The following is a 27,443-nucleotide window of genomic DNA, read 5'->3' as shown; positions in this document are numbered from 1 at the left end:
CATGAATAGAGGAATGAATAAGGAAGATGTGTTCTACACACACACACACACACACACACACACACACACACACACACACAGAGGAATATTTTGCAGTCATAAAAAAGGATGAGATCATGCCATTTGAGACAACATGGATGTACCTAGAGGGAATTATACTAAGTGAAATAAGTCAGACTGAGAAAGACAAATACCTTATGATTCCACTTACAAATGGAATAAAAAAAATGAATGAAAAGTAGAATCAGAACTAAAAATATAGAGAACTGATGGTTTTTTTAAATTTTTATTTGTATTTATTCTAAGCAGAATTTACTCCTGGCCTTACATTTTTATTTCTTCAGTTTCTTCTGGGATCTCTTCTTCTGTGCAACCTCCTCCTCTGGTTTAGGAACAATCCACTCTTTTTCAGTAACTGCTCTCAGTGTGGCAGGGAGAGCTCACGTATGGGTTATTCTGACCACGAGCCCTGTACGTTCAATGCCGCATTTGGGGGGCTTTGTTCACCTGGATGTGCACAATGACCAGAGAATCTACATCTAAACCCTTAAGTTCAGCATTACTCTGCATTTTTAAACATGTGCAGTAAAAAGTCAGCACTCTCCTTGGGCCACTGACCCCGTGTGGCCTGGACACACCTACCACTCCACCCTGGTAGCAATGGAATGGCACACACTGCTTCTGCAAAGTGACGTCTTTCAGAAACTTGGTGGCTTTTTGGATATGCTTGATGGTCTCAGCAGTTTCACATGTGTTCTTAAAGCAAACATGAAGATTTGAACCTCTTGATTTGAATGATTTTGTAGGGTTTTCTGTGTCAAGCAAATAGTGAACCATTTCCAGAGGTCACCTCAGGCCACTAAGGGGAAGAACAAGAACAAACTGATAGTTGCCAGAGGGGAGGCAAGTGGAGGGGTTGGACAAAATGGGTGAAGAAGGAAGGAAGATACAGGCCTCCCGTTATGGAATGAGTAAGTCACAGGAGTAAAAAGCAGAGCATAAGGAATACAGTCACTGATATTGTAATAGCACTGTATGGTGACAGATGGTAGTTATACTTGTAGTGAACATAGCATAATATATAAACTTGTCAAATCACTAAGTTGTATGCCTAAAACTAATAGAATATTGTGTGTCAAGTATACTCAAAAATGTTTTGACTTAAAATAAATGTAAGTAGATTTCAATCCACAGGAATAAAGTAGTTGAATGGATTAAACATCCAAACAAAAAAAGATCTAACTATATGCTACCCACAAGGGATTTAGTTCACTTTAAGGATGCACATAAGCTCAAAGAGAAGGAAAAAAAATACTCCATACAAAATGTATTTTACATCAGACAAAATAGACTTTAAGTCAAAAGTGATAATAAGAGACTAAGAAAATCATTGTATAATGATAAAATGATCAATTCATCAGGAAGATACAGCAACCGTAAGTATAAAATGTACCCAACATCAGGGTACCTAACTATATTAAGGAAATACTAACGTATGGGAAGGGATAAATAGACAATGCAATAATAATAGTAGACCTCAATACCACACTTTCAACAATGGACAAATCATACAGACAAAAAGTCAATAAGGAAACACTGGACTTGGTTTTACTTTACACCAAATAGATGTAACAGACGTATATAGATCATTCTGTCCGACAGCAGAATATCAATTCTTTTAAGCACACATGGAACACATGGTGTATTTGCTAGGATAAACATGTTGGGAAAGTGTCAGGAAATTTAAGAAGACTGAAATCATGCCAAGAAGCTTTTCTGACCACAATGATATGAAACTAAAAATACCAGGAAGAAATTGGAAAAATTCACAAATATGTGGAAATTAAGCAGCATACTCCTGAACAACATTTAGGTCAAAGAAGAAATCAAAAGGAAAAATCACAAAAATATCTTGACATAATTAAAAAGGAAAAAATCTACAAAAACTTTGGAGTTCAGTAAAAGCAGTACTGAGAGAAATTTATAGTCATAAATGCCTACATTAAAGGAAAAAAAATTCCAAACAAACCACCTAAACTAACATCTTAAAACTAGAAAAAGAACACCAAACTAAGCCTTAGCAGAGGGAAAGAAAAATCAGACCAGAAATAAATGAAATAGAAATCAGAAAAATAGAAAAATCAATGAAACTAAGAGCTGCTTTTTTTAAAAAATAAAGTTGACAACATTTTAGCTAGACTAAGGAAAAAAAGACTCAAAATCAGAAATAAGAGACATTACAACTGATACCGCAAAAATACAAAGGATTGTAGGAGACTACAATGAACAATTATGCACCAAAAAATTTGATAGCTAGAAAAAATGGGTAAATTCTTAGAAACATACAACCTACTAAGACCAAATCATGCATAGAAAATCTGAATAGACCAGTAATGAATAGGGAAATAGAATCAATGAATTCTACCAAACATTTAAAGATTTTATAACACTTCTCAAACTCCCCAAAATTGAATAAAAGTAAACGCTCTCAAATCATTTTATGAGGCCATCATTACTCTGATACCAAAACCAGATAAGGATACTACAAAAACAAACAAAACTACAGGACAATATGCCTGATAAATATAGATGCAAAAATTCTCAACAAAATACTAACATAGTAGAATCCAACAGCACATTAAAAGGATCATACACCATGATCAAGTGGGACTGATCCCTAGGAAGCAAGGAGGGGTCAACACTCACAAATCAATAAATGTGATAAACCACAAGAGAATGAAAGATAAAAATCATAAAAATCATATGATCATTTCAACAGATGCACCCCCAAAAAAAGCATTTGACAAAATTCAACATCTTTTCATGAAAAAAAATGCTCAACAAATTGGGTATAGAGGGAATGTAACTCAACATAATGAAGACCATATATGACAGTTAATGTCATACTCAATGGTGAAAGGTTGAAAGTTTTCCTCTAAGACCAGGGGCAAGACAAGGGTGCCCACTCCCACTACTATTTAACATAGTACTAGGAATTCTAGCTAGAGCAATTAAATGAAGAGGAAGGAGGAAGGAGGAGAAGAAGGAAGAAGAAGGAAGAAGAAGGAAGAAGCAGGAAGAAGAAGGAAGAAGAAGGAAGAAGAAGGAAGAAGAAGGAAGAAGGAAGAAGGAAGAAGGAAGAAGAAGAAGAAGAAGAAGAAGAAGAAGAAGAAGAAAGAGGTCATCCAAATTGGAAAGGGGGAAATAAAATTGTCTCTTTGTAGATGATAAGATCTTACATGGAGAAAACTCTAAGGATTTCACCAAAAAACCTGTTAGAACTAATCAATTAATTCAGTAAAGTTGAAGGATATGAAAATCAATATACATAAATCAGTTTCATTTCTAATTTACTAAAACAAAAAAAATCTGAAAAATAAAAAACAATCCCACTACAACAGCATCAAAACCAGTAATATACTTAGGAATAAAATTAACCAAAGAGGTGAGAGATCTATACACTAAAAACTGTAAGACATTAATGAAAGAAATTGAAAACACAAATGAATGGAAAGATAACTCATGTTCATGGATCAGAAGAATGAGTATTAAGATGTGCATATTATCTATAGATTCAATACAGTCCCTATAAAATAAACTCCAAAAACATTATGGATTCACAAAAGACCTAGAGTAACAAAAGAAATTCTGTGAGAACAACAAAGCTGGAGACACCACATATCTAGATTTCAACCCATACTACAATGCTATAATAATCAAAACAATATGGTATTAGGCAATGCAACAGTATACAGTAATAAAAAAAGAATGAAATCTTGCTCTTTACAACAACATAGATGAATCTAGAGAGTATAATGCTAAGTGAAATAAGTCAGTCGGAAAAAAAAACAAATACCATATGATTTTACCCATATGCAGAATTTAAGAAACAAAACAAATGAACAAAGAGGGGAAAAGAGAGACACAAACCAAGCAGCACTCTTAACTATAGAGAACAAACTGATGGTGACCAGAGGGGAGATGGGGGGGATGGGTGAAATAGTTGATGGGGATTAAGGAGTTCACTTACCATGATGAGCACTGGGTGATGTATGGAGTTGCTGAATCTCTATATTGTAAACATGGAACTAATATAACACTGTATGTTAACTACACTGAAATTAAAATAAACAAAATGACCTAAAGAATCAACCAATAAACTGTTAGAACTCACAAGAATTTTGAAAGTTTTCCTGACACTGAATAACCAATAGTGTATTTTCACTGTAACATAATCATTTAAAAATGAATAATAACAAAACTATGAATATCTAGGAATTAATCCAGAAGAAAACTTTAGAACTCTATAAATGATATAGCCAGTGATACAAATCAATGGACACATTTTGTATAGTATAAAATGAATATTTTATTATTTTTTTAATTTATTTTTTTAAGTAATCTTTACACCCAACGTGGGGCTCAAACTCACAACACTGAGATCAAGAGTCACATCCTTTTCCAACTGAGCCAGGTAGGCACTCCAAGATGATTATTTTAAAGATGTCAATTCTCTTCAAGTTAATCTATGTATTTAATGCAATCCCTATCAAAATTTTAGTGAACTTATGTAACCTGGTCTATTTACTCTAAAGTTATATGAAATGGTCCAACAAGACACTTTCAGATATATATCCATAGGAAATGAAATCATTATCTTTTAATTTTTTTGATGTAGTTTGATGATTCATTAGTTGTGTATAACACCCAGTGCACCATGCAATACGTGCCCTTCTTACTACCCATCACCAGCCTATCCCATTCCCCCCCCCCGAAGCCCTCAGTTTGTTTCTCAGAGTCCATAGTCTCTCATGCTTCATTGCCCCTTCTGATTACCCCCCTTTCTTTATCCCTTTCTTCTCCTATCGATCTTCCTAGTTCTTAAGTTCCATAGATGAGAGAAACCATATGATAATTGTCTTTCTCTGAAATCATTATCTTTAAAAGATATCTGCACCCTCATGTTCACTGTAGCATTATTAACAATAGCCAAGACATGGAAACACTGTAAGTATCCACTGAAAGATAAATGATGGACAAAGAATATATACACTATGGGATATTATTCAGCCATTAAAAGATGGAAATCCTGGCATTTGTGACAACACGGATGGACCTTAAGGCAGTATGCTAAGTAAGTCAGACAGAGAAAGACGATTTTTATGATTTCTATCACTATATGATGATATATATGAAATTTAAAAAACTGACCTCCTAGGAAGATAGAATACATTGTTGGTTTCTAATGGTAGGGGTAGGGGAGTAATGGGTGAAAGTGGTCAAAGCGTATATACTTCATGTTATAAGATGAGTAAGTTTTGGAAATGTAATGTATAGCATCATGACTAATAGTTAACAATACTATATTGCATATTTGAAAGCAGCTAAAAGAGTAGATCTTAAAAATTCTCACTAAAAAATATTGTTAATATTCTAACTATGTATTGACATACATATGTAAGTGACATATGTATTGATCTTATTGTGGTAATCCTTTTGCAATACATACATCATATTGTATACCTTTCAATGTTGCCAATTACATCTCAAAAAATCTGGAAAATAAAATTTATATAAGTATCAAAGTTCCTTGAACAACTACATCAGCCTTAAAGAAGAGTAAAGAGAGGGGCGCCTGGGTGGCTCACTTGGTTAAGCATGCGGCTCTTGATTTCAGCTCAGGTCATGGTCTCAGGGTCCTGGGATGAAACCTCACATAGGGCTCCATGCTCAGCAGGGAATCTGCCTGAGGATTCTCCCTCCCTCTCCTTTAGCCCTCCCCCCCCAACCCACTCACTCTCTTTAAATAAATCTTTTTTTTTTTTTAAAGAAGAGTAGAGAATCAACTTTCCCTGTTAGATATCAAGACCTGCTATGAAATTACAATTTTAAAAAAAAGATGGTATTAGTGTAAGAATCCAGACAAATGGACCTACAAAATGCTGGAGACAGGCCAGAGATTCACCCACATTTATATGGGAACTTAATATTTGACAGAGAAGGCATTGTAATGTAAGGGGGGCAATATTATTTAGAGATAAGACAAAGGATATTAGTTCACTAAATGATCTTAACACCTAGGTCATTACTAAAGCCATATGAAAACAAGAACCTTACCTGGATAAAAGATTTTGGTGTGTAAGACATAAGTCTAAACTTAATAAAAGAAAATTAATAGAATATCTTGGTTATCTAAGGAAACAGATCATTAGCCTATCAAAAGAAAAAAAAGCAAACAAACCTAAATAATTGGATTACATTAAAATTGAGCAATTCTGCTCTGTAAAGAAACTTTATACATTTTTAGTAGACAGAAATAGATTATAGTATTGAAAATATCTTTTTCCAAACAAACAAAAAAGACAAGACAGTAACCTTAGTGAAAAAGAGTGCAAGATATATGAAAGGGCAACTTACATAAAAGGAAGCCCAAAAGACATACAAACATATAAAGAGATGTTTAGCTAACAGAGAAGTGGAAATGTAAAAAACAATGAAGCATCAGTTTGCCCTACTAGACTGACAAAAATCGGAAAGCTGCATAATGCCAACTATTAGTGGAGGTAGAGAAATTTAGGAACACTTTGCATTTTCTTGTAGGAATTTATAATCATACCATTCAGGAGAGCAATTAATCTCATTCAGGTGCATAAAAAGATATATATATAATGGTGTCCATCACTGTTGGTGATAATATGGAATTGAAAGTCATTGGTGTCCCTCACAGAGAGGGTATAGGCAAAATGTAATGGATGCATAACAGGAGTACTAGAGCAATGAATATAGATCTTAAAAACTGCTGAGTAAAATAAAAAATGAGATATAACAGTACTACTTACATAAAATTACATGTATTTGGTATTTTGCAAGAACATATATAAACAAAAGTTGAGTAATTAACATTTTTCAAGGTGAGAGAAATGGGGAGATGTTGGTCAAGGGGTACAATACCCAATTATAAGATTAAGAAATTGTCGGGATCTAATGTACAGCATGGTGACTTTAGTTAACACTTAATATACAGCATGGTAATCTTAGTTTTGTTAGATTTTAGTATTATATACTTGAAAGTTGCTAAGAGAGATCTTAATTGTTCTCACCACAAAAGAAAAAAAAATGGTAAATGCTCTAATGGTAATCATTTTCCAATATATAAGTGCATTAAATCAACATATATACTATGCCCAGTGAAAATTTATTCAAGAATAAGGGTTATTTTCATACAAAGAAAAATTGAGACATTCCTACTAGCAGACCTTCACAAAAGATGTATTTTAGGCAGAAAGAGATCCCCCAAAAGTATGGAAATGTAAGACACAGGAAATATGTAAGCCAAATGGTAAATATGTAGGTGTAGAAAAATGGAAATTGGTACATAATACAATGTCTTAAGGTTTAAAATTTAAATAAAGAACACTGCCACATGATATGGCTGCAGCAAGCTAATGAAATTCAAGAGTCTTTAGGTATATCTAAGAGGAAAATATGTTATTGATTAGACTTTAAAAAGTTATGTATGTTATGATTTCTAAGTTAACCAGTAAATAAATGAAAAGGGAGAGTATATAACTACAAATGAGTAGAGGGAGAAACAGAATGAGAATAAAATACATAAAATGCTTAAGCAAAATGAAAAATGCTTAAGCAAGATAATACAAGAAAGAAAAAATGTTTGGTTCACACAGAAAGTACAAAATAATTGGTAGATATAATCCAGATACAGGAATATTACATTAAATGTAAATGGACCAAATATTCCAGTAAAAAGACATATACTATTATATGAGGGCTGGGGGAGTCCAGCTATAGGCTGTTAATAAATGGTATCTGCAACATTAAGATATATACATTAAACAATGAAAAACTTATACCATGCAAATACTTGACAAAAGAAATAAACTTCAAGACAAAAACATTACTGGAGATAAAGGGAGTCACTTTATAATGATAAAAGTTTCAATATGTCATATGGATATACTATTTTACACTTACAAGCACATACGTATATTTCATATAACACAAAATTGAACAGAACCAAAAATTGGTAAGTCCACAATCATGAGAGGTTTTAACATACTATTCCCAACAATTGATAGAACAATTAGACTGAAAAAATATGTAAAATATTTGAAGAACGTAATAAAGAAAAGTGACTTAATGGATGTACATTTATATAGATGTTACAGTGATTGTGAATTATACTCTTTTAACAAGTTAACCTTTAAAAAAATTGACATGTACTGGGTCAGAAAGTACATCTCAAAATTTCAAAGGTTTAAGATATACAGACTATAGGGGCGCCTGGGTGGCACAGCGGTTAAGCATCTGCCTTCGGCTCAGGGCGTGATCCTGGCGTTATGGGATCGAGCCCCACATCAGGCTCCTCCGCTATGAGCCTGCTTCTTCCTCTCCCACTCCCCCTGCTTGTGTTCCCTCTCTCACTGGCTGTCTCTATCTCTGTCAAATAAATAAATAAAATCTTTAAAAAAAAAAAAAAGATATACAGACTATGTTCTGTAGCCACAATGTAATCAAACTAGAAAACAGTAACAGAATCATAGCTTTAAAAAATCCCCTACCATTGGGAATTAAGAAATACACTTACAAATAATCTTTGGGTCAAAGAAACAAAAACAAAAAATGGAAAATATTTTAAAGTGATGATATAGATTACAATATGTGGCACTCACCTCTAGTGGTACTTAGAAATATACTGCATTAAATATATATAATATAGGAGATATTACATGCAAATACCTTTGACTTTCTTATAGGGAAGAATTTCTCAAGACTAAAAACTGCTAACCACAGAGAAAAACTAATAATCAGAATTCATTAAAACTAAAAACTTTATCCCAAAAGCAGCCATAAAGACCTACAGTGAGAGCATCATGCAGAGAAGTGCAAACCACACAGTGGAAGAAGACATTTACAAAACATATAACCAAGTCCTGAACATATGAAGAGTTCCTAGGAACTGATATAAAAAGAATCCTCCACACCAATGGGCAAGACATTTTAGACACTACATGAAAGAGGAAATTCAAATGGCTAACATATAAAAATGATGCTTAACCTTAATCAGGGATATTCAATCAAATTAAAACTTCAATGTACACATACACACACACACACACACACACACACACAGAAATGTTACAATCCCAAGTGTTGGAGAATGTGAAGCAACAGAATTCTTATACATAGCTGGTGGGAAAGCAAATTGATACAACTAGCTTGGACAAACAGTTTGGCACATCTAAAACTCGTAAAGATATATAAACTCTGTAGCCTAGCAATTCTATTCCTAAAAATATACCTAGAGAACATTTTGCACATATGTATCAAGAGAAATGTACATAACTCGGCATAGCGGCATTTTCCATAACAACCCAGACTGCACGCAATCCAAACACCCCACAGCACCAGAACAGCGAAATATAGTCCGTTCATATCACTGAATGTTATGCTGTGATTAAAATATACTTCACCTACATCCATCAGCATAGATTTTCATATGATTTTGAGCAGAAGCAGGCCACACAAAATTTACACAGTATGATGCCATTTGGTTGCACTGTACATGAGATAAAACTAAACTGCTTATTATTTAGGGATGCATACAAAGAAAGAACTGTAAAGAAAAGCAACGGGCAGCTTTTCAAGCAAGTCAGGATTGTCATTACCTCTCTGAGGGATGGAGGGAAGTAACAGAGTTATGACCCAGCGTGGAAGGATTCTAGGTCAGTGACAGCAGTCCAGTTCGCAGACTGGCTTGTAGTTACATACGCGTTCACTTTATAGTTGTTCTTTAAACTGTACACATATTTTACATTCTCTTCTGAAGGCATGATATTTTTCACAATGTAGAAGTGAAAAAAAAACACAGTGGAATCAAACACCAAATTAAGGCTAACGGGCTCCTGTGGAGGAGGAGGAAGCAGGGATGAATTGAGGGGAGAACCTACCAAGATTCTGAAATAGCAACGTTTATCTTCTTAACCTGGATGTTGGTTCACAGATGTTTGTTGTGTTGATATACTAAATAGGCTGCACATAATACACAGCTGTGTGAATCTGCCTGCTTATTTCATTTAAAATGTAAAGAGAAAACAGTTGAGGAACATGCTGAAGCGCGGCTACGTGCCATATTAAATCACAGTCCTGTGAACTGGCTTGAAAACCCTCCTATCACCGTTACCCTGAGAAAACGAACTGGGAAGTTTCAATACTCGGCCACAGCACTTTTTAGAACATTGCTTTATAAACGGCGTGTGACCTACCTACTCAGGGATGGAAAGAGCCCCTGGACCAGACACTTAGGAAAGTGCCCCCACTGAGCCCTTCCTTTGAGGCTAGAGAGGAGACCGCTGGTCCCTGGCCATGTGCTTCTTGAAATGAGCAGCTCTTGTATCTGAGTGAACCTGTGTCCCTCCCCTTGACCTTCGTGCACTTTTAGAGAAGGTAAGCAGATCGCGCTGCTCTCTCAAACACCTGGTGTCACTCTGTAAAGTGATTTTTTTACCTGCTGTGATTGGAATAACAGCCCAGCCTGCCAAAATCAAATTTTGCTTTATTCTGCAAAGAGTTTAGTATTCTCTCACCTCCGTCTTCCAGGTTTTGCAGTTTATGTTTGAAGCTAGTACTTTTCATCAAGGACTCTTGGTCTACAGTCTAAAAAAAAAAAAAAAAGCCATAAATATATGTTAAAATAAACAAATGGCGCTACATCATCCCTTAAGAAGGAAAAAGTACATGCTGCAAATACAATATTAACTCCGGAAAACCAGGTGAATAACCAACAATAAATAGTACCTGAGATACATTTTCCTCAACGTCTGAATGCTCCAAGGATGACAGCTCGCTCAGTGGGTGGGGACTTTGATGTTCTGAGTGTTAGAACAGTTTCCAGGGAATCAACACGCTCAGAAGCAACTTCAGGTAATAACATTTCACTATCACTCTATTTATTAAATCTTACCATCAAAAAAAAAAAAGATACTAAAAAAAAAACTCCTTTGTATCTTTCAGAGCACATATGGTGATTAGATTTGTAGATCTGTAGATAAAATGTAGAGCCTCAATTAAATCAGTACCTTTCATAGCTGCCCATCTGGCCCCCAATATTTGGGCAAGTCTCCTACTACCTCACGCTTGCGACCCTTCTCTTTCTTCTCTCTCATAGTTGTACTAACTTATTTCTTCTTACTCTCTAATACTATATTTTTCTCTTTCTCTTTTCCTTATTCCTTTTCTCCCAGTGGCAGCCAAGCTAAGAGGTTGTCAGTCACCTGCTTACTGACTGTTAAGTGCCTGGCAATGGGCTAAGTTGCAAAATGATGAAAGCGAACAAGCCCAAAATCCCAAGCCTTACAAAAGATGTGAATAGTTCTAATAAAATACAGCAGAGGTTGAGATACACCTAACAGGACCAGGGTTGGCAAACTCTGGCCCCTGAAGTCAGATCCTGTCTACCACTTGGTTTTATAAATAAAGTTTTATGGAAACACAGCCATGCCCGTTGGTTTACATCTGGTCTGGGGCTGATTTGCAGCTAACTGTAGAGTTGCCAAAAGGCAAAAAATACTGCCTGGTGCTTTACAGAAAAAGTTTACCAATCCCTGCTGTAAGTCACCATTTGAGTTTTCTTGCTTCTTTAAAAGTAGAAGAGCACAAGCTAATCTCAAATGTTAAAGCAAAATTAAAACACAATGTCCTCCATCTTTTGCTAATGAGTACCTTAAAGATCATATAGTCACAATTTCTTCAACAGATACTAAAATAAAAAATTTGTTTAGTTCAAACTACTTTTCCTAAAATACATTTTTTTTTTTCCTATGTAAATCAACAGAAGGTCAGGTACCTGTTTTCTGGGCAGAGTCTTCAGGAGTTAAAAAGTCAGAACTACCCTGAAATTTTGTTCCAGAAATTTTTGGAAGTGTGGAATTATTCTGCCTGGAGGTATCCTTCCATAATGGTGTTAGATGTTGAGCCTAAAATATAGTATTGTTTAAGAGTGTTAACATTCATAACCACTCAGAATAGTTTTCAAAAAATTCTAATACATTTCTACTGTCCTTTAAAGTGGTTTAAGTATTGGATTTGCTCCATTTGAAAACAAACACTAAGACCATAAGATCCCAAAGCTGAAAGCACATTAAGTCATATATCAATTCATAATTCGAACTGAAAAACGACTCTAAATTAAAGTTTTCAAAGTAGGGCCCCCACCCTGGAACAGAGCATCAGCAACACCCAGGGAACTTCACAGAAATGCAAATTCCAGAATCCCATCTATTACTTATTCAGCCAGAAACTGTGGGGACAGAACCTAGCAATCTGCATTTAAACAAACCATACTGGTCATTCTGATGATCACTACAGTTTGAGAACCGCTGCTCTAAATCAGGAATCTGCAAACGACAGTTTGGACTCCTTATAAATATTTATTGGAACACAACACACCCATTCACTTAGGTATTGTCCATGGCTGCTTTCATACTACAACGGAAGAGCTGAATAGTCACCACAGAAAATATTTATGATCTTATAGGTCTAAAACGTTTACAATATTTACTATCTGGCCCTTCACAGAACAAGTTTGCTGACCCCTGCCCTAAATTATTCTCTTACACGCCAACACAGAGGAGTTAATTTTGAATGTTAATATTTGTACAAGGTCAGCAATGCTCTCACTGAAAAATCAACAGACTTCTTGTCAATTGCATTGCTTAAATTTATGGATTCTCAAAGCTTTGATGTTTCTTTGGTGCTTACTTCAAACAAAAGCTGTATTTACTTTAAATTTGTCTTTTGGCCTATTTCTAACTGGTATCTCATATCGGCTTAAAGTATCCAACATATATTTAGGTCCTCATGATGGCTCACAGGTTTAAACTATAAAATCTGTCAGTACAGAATATGACAGCCCCTTAGATTCACAGAGGGCAGCTGAAAGAAGAGGGCAGGTGGGGAGAGATAACTGTGATTGGAGTACTAACCACATTGTACGTCTGCACAGGGTGGGGAGCAGGGTGCTGCTGATGCCCTCAGAATCCCAGCAACTGCCCCCCTAGAAAACTCATATACTTGGCACTGTATCTGTAGTCTTGATGTATCTCATTTGACAAGAAACAAAACCCAACTGTGAGAGGGGTGATTCAGCTCTTAACAGGAAAATTTGGCTTTGAACTTGCCTGGACAACACCAGTGTTCATATTTTTAACTATGTTGCTTTAAAACAAGGATAACCAAAATGAATTAAGAAACTTTGAAGATTTATTTGATATTTATATAAGCCTGAAGTCATTTCAACCACTTACACAATAAAGATTTAAATGTTTAAATCCTTAAAAGCTCTAGAAATAACATGTCAGCAAACTGAAAACAAAGGGAAGAATTAACCCAAGAAGTTCATTTGAACATGTAAATTCAAAGAGCATATATTTACAGGAATATAGCCCAGATTTTAGCACCATTCATAATAAACATCTTGCAATAGATTTGGGAACAATGAAGAAAAATCTTAAGTCTTTACCCAAGATTTATACTTCATGTTTACAAGTCCTTGAAATTTCTATTGACAGTGATTTATGTACCAGCAAACTGGTTATCCTCATAATCCTGAAAAGAGTTGTTTGTTTGTTTTTTTTGAGAAATAAATGAACTTTAACCCAAAACAGATTGACCTGTTTCATGCTAATGCTAATGGCCACGTGGCAGCCCAGATAAAATTTACTTACTTGGTCTTTCTCATGGTCACTGCCACTGCTGGGAGGGGAAAATGGCAAAACTAAAAGAAAAAAGAAGTGTACAATGGAAAAGTTTGCTTATGAGAAATTTAAAAAAAACTAATTTCTCCCTTTTTCAAGTATGCGTCCATGATAGAAGCAATTCCCAAACCCTGAAGCTCGCTCAAATGTCTAGCTCATAAGATCCCTAATTATCCACCTTGTTCCTGAGCCCCTCCCATCAGTGTGAATTCTCTGCTCCAGACCTTGCCTCTGATGTTCTCCTTGTGTCAATCTGTCCTTGTACTTTCACCTAATTTAGAATGCTCCCTTTCTGCACACCTCTTTGAATACTATTCTTTCCTAAGGATTAGCTCAAACCCCACGTGCCTCTTCCTTGAAGCTTTTCCTAGTGATTCCAGCTCATGTTAGATTCTTCTTATCTGAACTCCTACTCCATTTATCTATAGCTCATATTTCATAACTATTGGTCAATTCCATACTCTCTTGTACTGTTTTGTATGTACGTTTTTGTCTTTCTAATGTAATTGTAGCAGGGAAAGGGGATCACATAATCATTGTTTCTTTGGTGCCCTCCTTCCATCACATAATTGAAAAATACCTGATTTATTTGAAAAATGACTTGAAAGAAGACACATACCAAACTTACCTCTTACACTGCTTCTGGTTCTTGTCTTTTTCCTACTAGAATATGGTTTTAGGGATTTCTTTTTTTGGTTACTGGTCCAAGATCGTTCACTGGTACCACTACTTGAATCTTGATTACTCTCTGAGAAGAGGTGTTTCCTGTAATTAAACTTTTACAAACACAGATAATAAATGAGTGCTATTGAAAAGGTGTTAGTTCCCTTTATATACAATTAAACATATCACTACAAAGTTAGACAAAAGAGAAGCAACTCCTTCTAGAAGGCTGGGCTCTCATATAATAAAAAGACACACACAGTAGTAAGGAGAGGGGAGGAGAAAGAAGAAACAGATTTCATTAGTCAGTTCTCAACCAAGCTGCTGTTGTAAGGATGACAGAAAAAAAAGGACAGAATCCTCTCTCATCAATTAGCTGCAACTGAAAGGGTCATAGGTAATTCTTCAAAAGCTGATGCATCTAAATATCATGCCAACACTATCCCTTCAAAATATTAACCCAAACGACAAAAGAATTTATAAAAATAATTTGTGCAATGACAAACTTGTCTACATTTTAAAGGAACAAGGGGGTTATTTCTATTTAAACCTGAAGTATTTTGAAATTAAGACTAGGCTATCAAGGTAAATTTAATCTCTTCAATGATCTAACTCTATGTATTTTTAAGTCTTTTTCTGTTTTTGGATTAGTTTTTATAAATGCTGTGACTAATAATTGTTTATGCTCCATTTTAATGTGGAATTTGTTTTGATTTGAACAAAAAGAATATTCTATTTGAACTCTGTTGTGCCCCTCCAGGGGGCCCCGTCCTAAATCACCAATGCCTCAATAGAAACTCTACCATTCAGCTGGTAAGAGTTCATTCTCGCTTTAAGGCAGGGAGGATTCTTATGAATCCAAACATATTAAGTGATGACAGTAGCTCACAGTCTTCTCAAATATGGAATGCATCAGCTGGAAGAGACACCCTGTGCCTGGAATAGCAAAATGTAGAGTCATCTCCCAAGGCCATCCCTATATCAGGTTGAAAACCAGCACCACCCTTGTTTATGATAGCATGACCCACAACTTTTAAGGTGGCTGCAGGTGAGTGATCTATTTTTGAGATGAATTCATTGTTGAAGACCCAGTTACTCCTACTGTGAAATGTTGAGCAGTTCAACATTTTCTAGAGAAAATCATTACTTCATTTCATGCACACACACAAAAAAAAACATGCAGCAGGCTTTGCCGGTTCTTTCGGTTTCTATAAGAAGGTGTTGAAAGTTACTTAGAAAACAAAAATCTAGAGCAGTGGCCTTTAAATTTGGCTGCATAGAATCCTCGGAGGGGGGCTTTAAAAAAAATCCCAGTTGAATCCCCGAGCGTCACCCTAGATCAATTGGAATTTTTGGGGGGAAGAGAGCCAGCCTTCGGAAGTCTCATCAACTTCGCTGGTGGGATTCCAACTCAAGACTGAGCAGCAGAGAGTGACAACCATTGCTAAAAGCAAGCCAGAAGGAGCCTTAACTCATTTAAAGCCCATGATCTCAATTTTTTAAAAATTCATTTAATGTTCATTAGAGAGTTTTGAAAATGCATGGACTACGGACGTAGAACAGCGTGCTTGCTAAAGTGAGAGGCACTTGGAAGAGGTGTAAGCTGGTGTATAGAGGAATGAAAAAAAATCCTGTCACTGACTCAGTAAATAATTTCTTTTCACGCTTGCTTTGGCAGCACACATATTAACATTGAAATGATGCAGAAAAGATTAGCATGGCCTCTGTGCAAGGATGACATGCAAATCTGTGAAGCATTCCCTATTTTTTAAGAAACTAATTTCTTTTCAACGCAACAATTCTAGCTCTATTCAGGATAAATCTCAGGTAACAGAGGATTTTTAACACTTTTCTTCTACTTCTCTAACAAAGCAAGAATCAATTTTCCATTTAAAAGTGAAATAATTTCTTGTATGACAACTTTAAGATAAATGTAATTCGAGATACTAAAGGTCAGAGCAGTGACAAATTTTCAAGATGACACAATTAACTGCAATTTAGAAAGTACCGCCTTAAAACAAGAAAGTTTACTCCATTACCAACATCCTTGTTTCCCGCTTTCTCTCACCCTTGGAAGCAGAATCTGCCCTAAAATAAAATAGGTCAAATGAACAGAACTGCACCAACACCACCTTCTCCCTCCCTCATCACCCAGCCCGAACTTCTTCCTTTCTGTGCCCTCTGTCTGGTCAGAGCCCAGTGCGTGGGAAGCACCCCATCCTGCACACAGACTTCTCTTGCAATCCATTTCCATAGATTCTCTGCCAGACTACAACTGGTTATTTGAAACAAAGCAAACTTTGTTGAGCCCTTCTCTGTCAGGCATACAAAGAACAGGAAGGCCAAGTTAAAATTAGTTTGGAAGCAGGGAGGTGTAGCATGCTACAGAGTGGTATTTTCTGGCTGGCTTTTCCTTAGAATCAAAAGGGGAATTTAACAAGAACACTTCTCCCAATAATCAGTAAATATTGAGCAGTTTTTCATATACCTGTTGGCCATTTGTAGGTCTTCGGAGAAATGTCTATTCAAGTCCTTTGCCTACTGTTTAAATCGGGCTGATTTTTGGCTATTGAGTTGTCAGAGTTCCTTAGATATTTTGGAAATTAACTCCTCATTGGATATATGGTATGATATTAAAAAAAAAAAAAACCCAAAAGATAACAAGTGTTGGTGAAAATGTGGAGAAAATGGAACACTTACACATTGTAGGAGTATAAAATGGCATAGCCACCATGAAAAATTCCTCAAAAAAAATTAAAAATAGAACTATCATATGATCCAGCCTCTCACATCTGGGTATGTATATCCAAAAGAAGCGTTTTTTACAATAGATAGCTAAGTTATGAAAACCATCTCCATGTCCATCAGTGGGTAAGTGGATAAAATGTGGTGTATACATATTATACATACATGTGAATACTATACAGCCTTAAAAAGAAAATCCTGAAATATGCAACATAGATAAACTTGGAAGATATATAAATTCATGAAATAAGCCAGTCACAAATGGACAAATACAGCATGATTCTATTTACAGGAGATATCTAAAATAGTCAAACAAGAGAAACGAATGGAAAGGTGAGTGGAAGGGACTGGAGAGAGAAATACAGAGTTGTCATTCAATAGGTATAAAGTTTTGCAAGATGCAAGTTTTAGAGATCCATAGTTTAACATTGTGCTTACAGTTAACAATACCATGTTCTGCACTTAAAAATGTGTTAAGATGGTAGAACTCATGTGAAGTGGTGTCATAATGAAAACCAAAAACAAATGAAAAAGCTAATGCACCCATATTTCTGGCCAACCATTGATCTACTTTGTCTCTATAAATTTGTTTGCATTTTCTAGTATTTTATAGGAATGGAATCATACAAGTATACATTTTGTCTGGCTTCTTTCATTTGGAGATTCATTCATGTTGTATATATCAGTTGTTTATTCCTTGTTATTTCTGAGTAGTATTCCACCATATGGATATACCAAAATTGGTTTATGCACTCATCTATTAAGGGACACTTGGGTTGTTTCTAGTTTGGGATAATTACAAATAAAGTTGCTATAAACGTTCATTTGTGTGGACATATGCTGTCACTTCTCTTGGGTAGACAGCTAGGATTGGAACAGCTAGGCCATAAGATATGTGCGTATTTACCATTAAAAAAAAAACCCAGCAATGTATAAAGTTCCAGTTGCTCCACATCTTCACCAACACTTAGTATAGTCTGTATTTCTCGTTTTAGCTGCTCTACTACATGTAGGTAGTATTTTATAATTTTAATTTATATTTCCTTAATAGCTAATGATGTTGAACAAGTATTTACCTACCAACTATAGATCTTTCTTAGTGAAGTAGCTGTTCAAACATTTTGTCTATATTTTTATTGGATTATATCTTTGTTATTGAATGAGAGTACTTAATATATTTTGGGTATAAGGACTGTATCAAATATATGCTTTACAAATATTTTCTTCAGGGCACCTGGGTGGCTCAGTTGGTTAATGCCTGACTCTTGGTTTCAGCTCAAGTCATGATCTTGTGGTCATGGGGTCGAGCCCCATGTTGGGCTCTGTGCTCAGTGTGGAGTCTGCTTCAGTTTCTCTTTCCCTCTCTGCCCCCCAAATAAATAAAAATATATATATTTTTTCTTCATGTGTGTAATGGTCCCTTCATTCTCCTGGTTTTTTTTTTTTTATTAAGTAGAGCTTTTAATTTTGATTAAGTTCAATCTATCTGTTTTTTATGGGCTGTAATTTGGTGTTATATCTAAAAAATCTTTGCCTAATGGAAGGTCACAAAGATTTTTTTCTTATGCTTTCTTTCAAGTAGGTTTTTATATTTGAATCCATTTTTAGTTAATTTTTTATATGGTGGAATGTAAAGATCATTGATTTTGCTGCATATATGGAGAGTCAATTGTTCTAGCACAATTTGTTAGAAAAAAATGATCATTTCTCCACTGAACTGTCTTTGCATTTTTGTCACATGTCAGTTATCCATATATGCATAGGAAGACTGCCTGCTTTGTTATACTTATTTATCTACCTTTATGGCAACAACATACTCTCCTGATTACTGTAGCTTTATACTAAGTCTTGAAACATATAGTGTACTAGTCTTTTTTTTTTCTTTTTGAAATTTGTTTTGGAGGTATAGGACCTTTAAATTCTCATCTGAAATCTAAAAATACCTTGCCAATTTCTAAAAACAAAAACAACAATCTCTGCTGGAATTTGAATTGGGTTTGTATTAAGCCTATATAGATCAATTTGAGAAGAACCGGCATCTTACCAATATTGACTGTCTGCCATCCCATGAATACAGTATCTCTGTTTATTTAGATCTTCCTTAATAGCTCTCGGCAATATCCTGTACTTTTCAGTGTAAAAATCTCACAAAACTTTTCCCAAATTAATCCTTAAGTATGTAATTTTTCATACTTTTATAAATGGTGTTGCTTTTCAAAAAATTTGATTGTTGCTAGCATATAGAAAGAAACTTGATTTTTGTATATCTTGCATCCTTCGATTTTGTTAAATTTACTTATTAGTCCTTTAATAATTAACTGCAACAAAGTTGTAGGATACAAAAGGAACACACAAAAGTCAGTTGTGTTTCTATACACCAACAAAGAACAATCTGCAAAGGAAATTAAGACAACAATTCCATTTACAATTGCATCAAAAATAATACATTACTTAGGCGTACACTCAAGGAGGTGAAAAATGGAAAGATAGCCTATGTTCATGGATTGGAAGACACTATTATTAAGATGCCAATACTACACAAAGCAATCCACAAATTCAATACAATCTCTATAAAAATCTTAATTTTTTTTCAGAAAGATAAAGAGAAAAAAAATTTGTTTTCAGAAAGAGAACTCATCTTAATAGTCATATGATATCCCAAGGGACTCAGAAATGCCAAAGAATCTCGAAAAACAAGAACAAAGTTGAAGATCCCACACTTCCTGCTTTTAAAACTTACTACAAAATAACAGTCAAAACAGTGTGGTGCTGCCACAAAGACAGACACAGAAACCAACAGTAGAAGAGAGTATGCAGAAATAAACCTTTCACACATGGTCAAATGACTTTTGACAAAGATGCCAAGACCATTCAATGGGAGAATGAATAATTTCTTCAACAAATGGTGTTGAGAAATCTGAAAATTCAAATGCAAAAGAATGAAGTTAGACCTTACTTTACACAAATACAAAAATAAACTAAAAATAGATCAAAGACCAAAATGTAAGCATTGAAACAATAAAACTCCTAGAAGGAAAAGAGAAAAGCTTTCATGACATTGAATTTGGCTGGCAGTGATTTCTTGAATAGGACACCAACAACATAGCCAACAAAAGAAAAAAATAGATAAATTGCATTTTATCAAATTAAAAACTTCAGTTCATCAAAAGATATAGCCAAGAGAGTGGGGAAAAAACAGCCCACAAAATGGAATAAAATATTTTCAAATCATATATTTGATAAAGAGTTGATATCTGAAATATGCCCCCAAAAAACCCAAAAAACAAAAAAAAACTCCTACAGCTTAATAACAATAAGCAAAGAAATTTAATAGACATTTCTCCAAGGAAGATATGCAAATGGATAATATGCACATGAAAAGAATCTCAACATCACTAACTATTAGAGAAATCCAATTCAAAACCCCAATCAGATACCACCTGACATGCATTAGCACGGCTACTATCAAAAATGTGTTGGCAAGGATGTTGAGAAATTCTTACCCTTGTGCACTATTGGTAGAAATGTAAACTGCAGTTGCTATGGAGAACAGCATGGCAGTTTCCCCCAAAATTAAAACTAGACTACACCATATGATACATTACAATACATAAATTCCACTTCTGGATATATGCAAAAAAATTGAAAGTAGCAATTCAAACAGATATTTAAACACCCATGTTCATAGCATCATTATTGACAATAGCTGAAAAGTAGAAGCAACCCAAGTGTCCATCAAAGGATAAAATGGATAAATAAAATGTGGTATGTACATACAATAGAATATTACTCAATCTTAAAAAGAAAGGAAATGCTAACAAAAATTTCAACATGAATGAATCTTGAAGACATTATGCTAAGTGAAATAAGCCAGACACAAAAGGACAAATACTGTAGGGTTTCATTTATATGGTATACATACAGTAGTCAAATTCAGAGACAGAAAGGAAATTGGTAGTTGCCAGGGGATGGGGGAGGGAGGTAGGGAGCTATAGTTTAATTGGCACAGAGTTAGTTTACAAAAAAAAAATAAATAAATAAACCACCAATATCCCTGGTGAACATAGATGCAAAAACGCTCAAAGAAAATCAGCAAAATGAATTCAATACGTGAAAATGATCATTCACCATAATCAAGTGGTATTTATTTCAGGGATGTAAAGATGGTTCAATATCCACAAGTCAACCACTGTGATACACACCACGTTAACCAAATGAAGGGGAAAAGTAATATGATCACCTCAAAAGATGCAGAAAAAGCATTTGACAAAATTCTCATCCATTCATGATAACTCTCAAAGTTTAAAGGGAACATACCTCAACATAATAAAGGCTATATCTGATAAACCGACAGCTAACATCAAACTCAATGGTGAAAGGCTGAAAGCTTAGAGTACTAAGATCAGAATCAAGACAAAAATAAGGATGTCCATTGTCACTTTTATTCAACATAATACTGGAAGTCCTAGCTGCAGCAGATAAGAAATAAATATAAATTCATGAGGAAGCAGTAAAACTGTCACTATTTGCAGATGAAATGATACTATATATAGACTGTAAAGACTATTAGAATGATTAGACTATTAGAATAAATGAATTTAGTAAAGTTGCAGATACAAAATATACAGAAATCTGTTGCATTTTTATACATTAATAATGAACTAGCAGGGAAGTTAATAAAACAACCCATATACAATTGTACCAAAAAATACCCAAAAATAAATTTAACCAAAGAAGTGAAAGACCTGTACTCTGAAAACTATATAATACTAGTGAAAGATAATAAAGGTGACACAAATAAATGGAAAGTCATACTGTGCTCGTGGATTGGAATAATATTGTTAAAGTGTCCATACTATCCAAAGCAATCTACGGATTCAATCCAATCTCCATCAAAATACCAACTAGAACAAATACTCCTAAAATTTGTGTAGAATCACAAAAGACCCCAAATAGCCAAAGCAATCTTGAGAAATAAGAAAAATGGAGGTATCACAATCCCAGATTTCAAACTATACTACAAAGCTGTGGTAATAAAAACAGTACAGTATTGGCACACAAATAGACACATAGATCAATAGAACAGACATCCAGAAATAAACCCAGACTTACATGGTCAATTAATTTACAGTAAAGGAGAACATACTATGGGGAAAAGACAGTCTATTCAATAAATTCTGTTGAGAAAACTGGACAGCTACATGCAAAAGAATGAATCTGGACCACTTTCTTACATCATGAAATAAATAAATAAATAAATAAATAATTAATTAATTAATTCAAATGGAATAAGGACCTAAGTAGAAGACCTGAAACCATAAAATCCCTAGAAGGAAACATAAGCAGTAAGCTCTTGGACATTGACTATAACAATATTTTCCTTGATCTGTCTCAGATCAAGGGAAGGGAAACAAAAGCAAAAACCAAATGTTGGGATAATACCAAAATAAAAGGCTTTTGCACGGCAAAGAAAACCATCAACAAAAGGAAAAGACAACCTACTTAATGAGAAGGTATATGCAAATGATTTATCTGGTAGGGAGTTAACAATCAAAATATATAAAGAACTCATATAAGCCAACACCAAAAAGGCAATTATAAAATAGTTGGAGTTCCTGAGTAGACATTTTCCCAAAGCCAACATACAGATGATCATCACTAATCACCAGGGAAATGCAAATCAAAACTACAATGAGATATCATCTCACAGCTATCAGAATGCCTAGTAGCAAACAAGAAATAACAGGTGATGGTGAAGATGTGGAGAAAAGGTGGGAATGTAAATTGGTGCAGCCATTATGGAAAACAGTATGGAGTCTCCTCAAAAAATTGAAATAGAAATACCATACAATCCAGCAATTCCACTTCTGTGTATTTACCTGAATAAAACAAAAACACTAATTTGAAAGATATATGTTCCCCCATGTTTATTGCAGCATTATTTACAATAGCCAAGATATGGAAGCAACCTAAATGTCCACTGATAGATAAAAGGATAAAGATGATGTGGTAGATACATGCAATGGAATATTACTCAGCCATAAAATGATGGAATCTTGCCATTTGTGACAACACGGATGCACCTGCTGAGATAAATCAGAGAAAGAGAAATACTATATGATTTCACCTACACATGTAATCTAAAAAAACAAAACAGACTCAAGTACAGCAACAAACTTGTGGTTGTCTGGGGGGGACCAGGGGGAGGCAAAATAGGTAAAGGAGATTAAAAGATACAACCTCCCAGTTATCAAATCAATCATGGGGATGAAAAGTACAGCACAAGAAATATAGTCAATAATATTGTAATGATTTTGTATGGTGACAGATGGTAAGTACACATGGTGAGCATTTTGTAATGTATATAATTATTGAAATACTATGTTATACACTTGAAACCAATGTTGTACATCAACCATACAAAACAATGGGTAAAGAGTTTGTTTTGCAAGATGAAAGGGTTCTGTGGATTAACTAGTGGGGATGATTGCACAGCAATGCAAGTGTACTTAATGCTATTGTACTGTACACTTAGAAATGGTTGAGATAATTTTACGTTGGGTATTTTAAAGCTTTTAAAAATATAATTATATGTTAAAAATTATTAGTTCACAATTGATGGACACTTGGGCTGCTTCCACAGTTTGGTCATTGTAAATAGTGCTGCTATAGACACAGGGGTGCATATATCCCTTTGAATTAGTGTATTTCTAATTTTCAGGTGAATACACAATAGTGAGATTGCTGGATCATAAGGTAGTGCTATTTTTAACATTTTCAGACACCTCTATACTGTTTTCCACACTGTCTGCACCAGTTTGCATTCCCACTAACAGTGCACGAGGGTTCCTTTTTCTCCACATCCTTGCCAGCGCTCCTTGGGTCTTGTGTTATTTTAGCCCTTCTCACAGGTATGAGATGATAGCTCATTGTAGTTTTGTATTTCCCTGATGTGAGGTTGAGCATCTTTTCATATGTCTATTGGCCATCTGGATGTCTTCTTTGGAGAGCTGTCTGGATTATTTGTTTTTTTGGGTGTTGAGCTTTTATCAGTTCTCTATGTATTTTGTATCTTAACCCTTTCAGATAAGTCATTTGCAAATATCTTCTCCCGTTCCATAGGTTGTCTTTTAGTTTTGTTGGTTTCCTTCACTGTGCAGAAGTTTACTTTGCTGTAGTCCCAATAGTTTGTATTTCCCTTGTCTCCAGAGACATCTAGAAAAATGTTGCTATTACCAATGTCCGATTAGTGCCTGTGCTCTCTTCTAGAATTTTTATGGTTTCAGGTCTATTTAGGTCTTGAATCTATTTTGAATTTTTGTGTATGGTAAGAAAGTGGTCCAGTTTCATCCTTTTACATGTGGCTGCCCATCCAGTTTCCTCAACACCATTTGTTGAAAAGACTTTTTTCCACTGTATATTCATTTCTCCTTTGTCAAAGATTGACCATTTACCTGTGGGTTAATTTTTGGTTGTTGTTCTATTCCATTAATCTGTATCTATTTTTATTCCAGTACCATACTGTTTTGATTACTGCATGTAATATAAACTGAAATCTGGAATTGTGATACCTCTAAGAATTTTTCAAGATTGCTTTGGCTATTCACAGTCTTCTGTGGTTCCATACAAATATTAGGGTTGTTCTAGTTCTGTGAAAAATGCCGTTGGTATTTTGATAGGGATTCCATTAAAGCTGTAGATTACTTTGGGTAATATGGACATTTTAAACAATATTTGTTCTTCCAACACACGAGCATGGAATGTCCATTTCTTTGCATCATCTTGAATTTCTTTTGGCCAATGATTTATAGTTTTCAGAGTTTTTCACCTTTATAGGTTTTTCACCTCTTTGGTTAAGTTTATTCCTACGTATTTTATTGTTTTTTTTTTTTTTTTAAGATTTTGAGAGAAACAGCACGAGCAGTGGGGAGGGACAAAGAGAGGGAGAAGAAGACTCCCCACTGAGCAGGAAGCCTGATGCGGGGTTCAATCCCAGGACCCTGAGATCATGGCCTAAGCCAAAGGCAGACACTTAATGCACTGAGCCACCCAGGCACCCCAATATTTTGTTTTTGGTACAATTGTCAACAGGATTGTTTTAATAATGAAGCTGCAGAAAGTGAAATTATTGTATAGAAATGCAACAGTTTTCTGCACATTGATTTTGTATCCTGTGACTTTACTGAATTCATTTGCCAGGTTTAGTATTTTTTGGGGGGGTGGAATCCATAGGGTTTTCTTTATATAGTATCATTTATTTTTTAATTATGATAAATGTTTTTGATAAATGTACTCTTCAATCCCCATCTCCAATTTCCCCCATCCCCTTACGTATCTCTTCTCTGGTAAGCATCAGTTTGGGGAGTTGGCTGGGAAGACAGCAGAGTAGGAGGACCCTAAGCTCACTTTGTCCCATGGATACAAGTAGATAATACCAATGTCAGCATAAATACACCCCCCCCCAAAACAAACTCAAAGATTGACAGAACAAACTACACAAAGTCAGAAGAGGTCACATGAAAGAAGGGAGGAAAGGCAAAGAGAAGGTCTGGGAATGAGACAGTGGCCATCCACCAAGGAGACTGAGCCAGTGTTGTAGAGAAGGGCAAAAATCAGACTTTCACACTGGAGAGCCCATGAACAGGGAGGACAAATCTCTAATATTTGCCTTTGAAAATGAGAGACTATATTTGTACATTTTTAAAACCAGCAGGACTTAAAGCTTGGAATTTTGAATATTGGCAGGCTTGGATCTGGGAAGTAGAGCTCCCATCCTCAAAGAGACAGCAAGAGAAACAGCCTGTGCATAGACAGCACAGAACTATGAGTTTGAATAATGCTGACAGCTGATGGGAGAAGGCTTTGCTCATCTCAGAGTTGCCTGGAGGGACAGGGATCATGAGGGGACCCTGTCCAGGAACAAGGGAGCTGGCAGATGCCATTTCCTTCCCCCATGCCCCAGCATAAACAATGGCCACCTAAGCAGCTCTGGTACTCCTTACCTAACTTGCTTGCACCAAACCCCAACTCCCTGTACTCCCAACCCCATTGCACTTCAGTGGATCAGCCCTTCCAAGTCACACTTGCCTCCATCCTGGCACCACAGGCCCCCTTCCCTAGAAGACCAGCACACACACTGCCAACACCACATCTCCTGACTCCCACATCTTATAGGAACTCAGTTCCAGCAGGGGCAGGTCTCATTTTGCAAGCAGGCCACCATATACCTTGCTGCCCACAATAGGCAAAGAGCATCTGCAGACAACTGGACTGAAGGTAAAAGAGGCCGAGACTCAAAGGCAGAGCATACACAGAACACATAGGAGATACTCCCTGAAGTGTTAGTCCCTGGGAAACAGGGGACATGTACTACAGGGCACTACGGAACCTCCTCTTCATAAAGCTATTAGCGTTAAGAGCAAGAGAAGTAGCTGACTTTCCTAATAGGAACAGACACACAAAGCCAGACAAAATGAGGAGACAGAGAAACTTCTTCCAAATGAAAGAACAGGACCAAACCACAGCATGATACCAAAGCAAAACAGATGTAAGTCATATGTCTGGGAGAATTTAAAGTAATGGTCATAAAGATTATCACTGGACTTGAGGAAAAAAGTACAGATGATCAGTAAGTCCCTTAACACAGGGATTAGAAAGAACCAATCAGATGAAGAACTCAATACATGAAATTTTAAAAATACAGTTGATGGAATAAATACGTCAGATGAAGCAGAGAAATGAACTAATGACCTAGAAGAGTAATGGAAAATAATTAAGTTAAATGAAGGAGAAAAAAAGAATTATGCAAAACAAGAACAGACTTAGGGAACTCGGTAACTCCATCAAAATAATAACATCCATATTATAGGAGTTCCAGAAGAGAAAAGGGGGTGCAGAAAATTTATTTGAAGAGATCATACCTAAATACCTCCCTAATCTAGGAAGGAGATAGATATCCAGATCCAGGAGCAGAGATCCCTCTAAAAATTCAATCTAAGGAGGTCCACACCAAGACACAAAGTAATTAAAATGGCAAAAAGTAGCGATAGAGAAAAAAATTTTAAAGCGGCAAGAGAGAAGAAGAAAGTTACATACAAAGGAAACCCCATAAGGCTATGGGCAAATTTTTCAGCAGAAACTTTGCAGGTCACAAAGGAGTAGCATGATATATTCAACGTGCTAAAAGAAAAAAACCTGCAACCAAGAATACTCTGTCCAGCAAGGCTATAATTCAGAATAGAAGGAGAGATCAAGAGTTTCCCA

At 35.4% G+C, this 27,443-nt stretch overlaps 1 protein-coding gene and 1 non-coding gene across 2 annotated transcripts in view; one reads left to right on the top strand and one right to left on the bottom strand.

Moving 5' to 3' along the window:
- Positions 1 to 27,443, bottom strand: part of SYCP2L (synaptonemal complex protein 2 like) — a 106,447-nt gene that overhangs the window by 25,833 nt on the left and 53,171 nt on the right. The window contains exons 20-25 of the mRNA XM_087857982.1: positions 16,475 to 16,523; positions 14,401 to 14,548; positions 13,743 to 13,792; positions 11,864 to 11,993; positions 10,816 to 10,889; positions 10,605 to 10,674 (exon numbers count right to left, since the gene is read on the bottom strand). Coding sequence (XP_087714108.1) covers positions 10,605 to 10,674; positions 10,816 to 10,889; positions 11,864 to 11,993; positions 13,743 to 13,792; positions 14,401 to 14,548; positions 16,475 to 16,523 — 521 coding nt within the window. The remainder of the gene's footprint in view (positions 1 to 10,604; positions 10,675 to 10,815; positions 10,890 to 11,863; positions 11,994 to 13,742; positions 13,793 to 14,400; positions 14,549 to 16,474; positions 16,524 to 27,443) is intronic.
- Positions 16,102 to 16,204, top strand: LOC123801614 (U6 spliceosomal RNA). Its single transcript, XR_006782277.1, has one exon. It is a non-coding gene; the product is annotated as a U6 spliceosomal RNA (small nuclear RNA).

Source organism: Ursus americanus, chromosome 32 (genome assembly GCF_024610735.1).
Source record: "Ursus americanus isolate L20-20 chromosome 32, mUrsAme1.1.p, whole genome shotgun sequence".
Classification (NCBI taxonomy): Eukaryota; Metazoa; Chordata; class Mammalia; order Carnivora; family Ursidae; genus Ursus; species Ursus americanus.
Note: the sequence above shows the minus strand (reverse complement) of the source record. Positions and strands in the feature narration are given on the sequence as shown.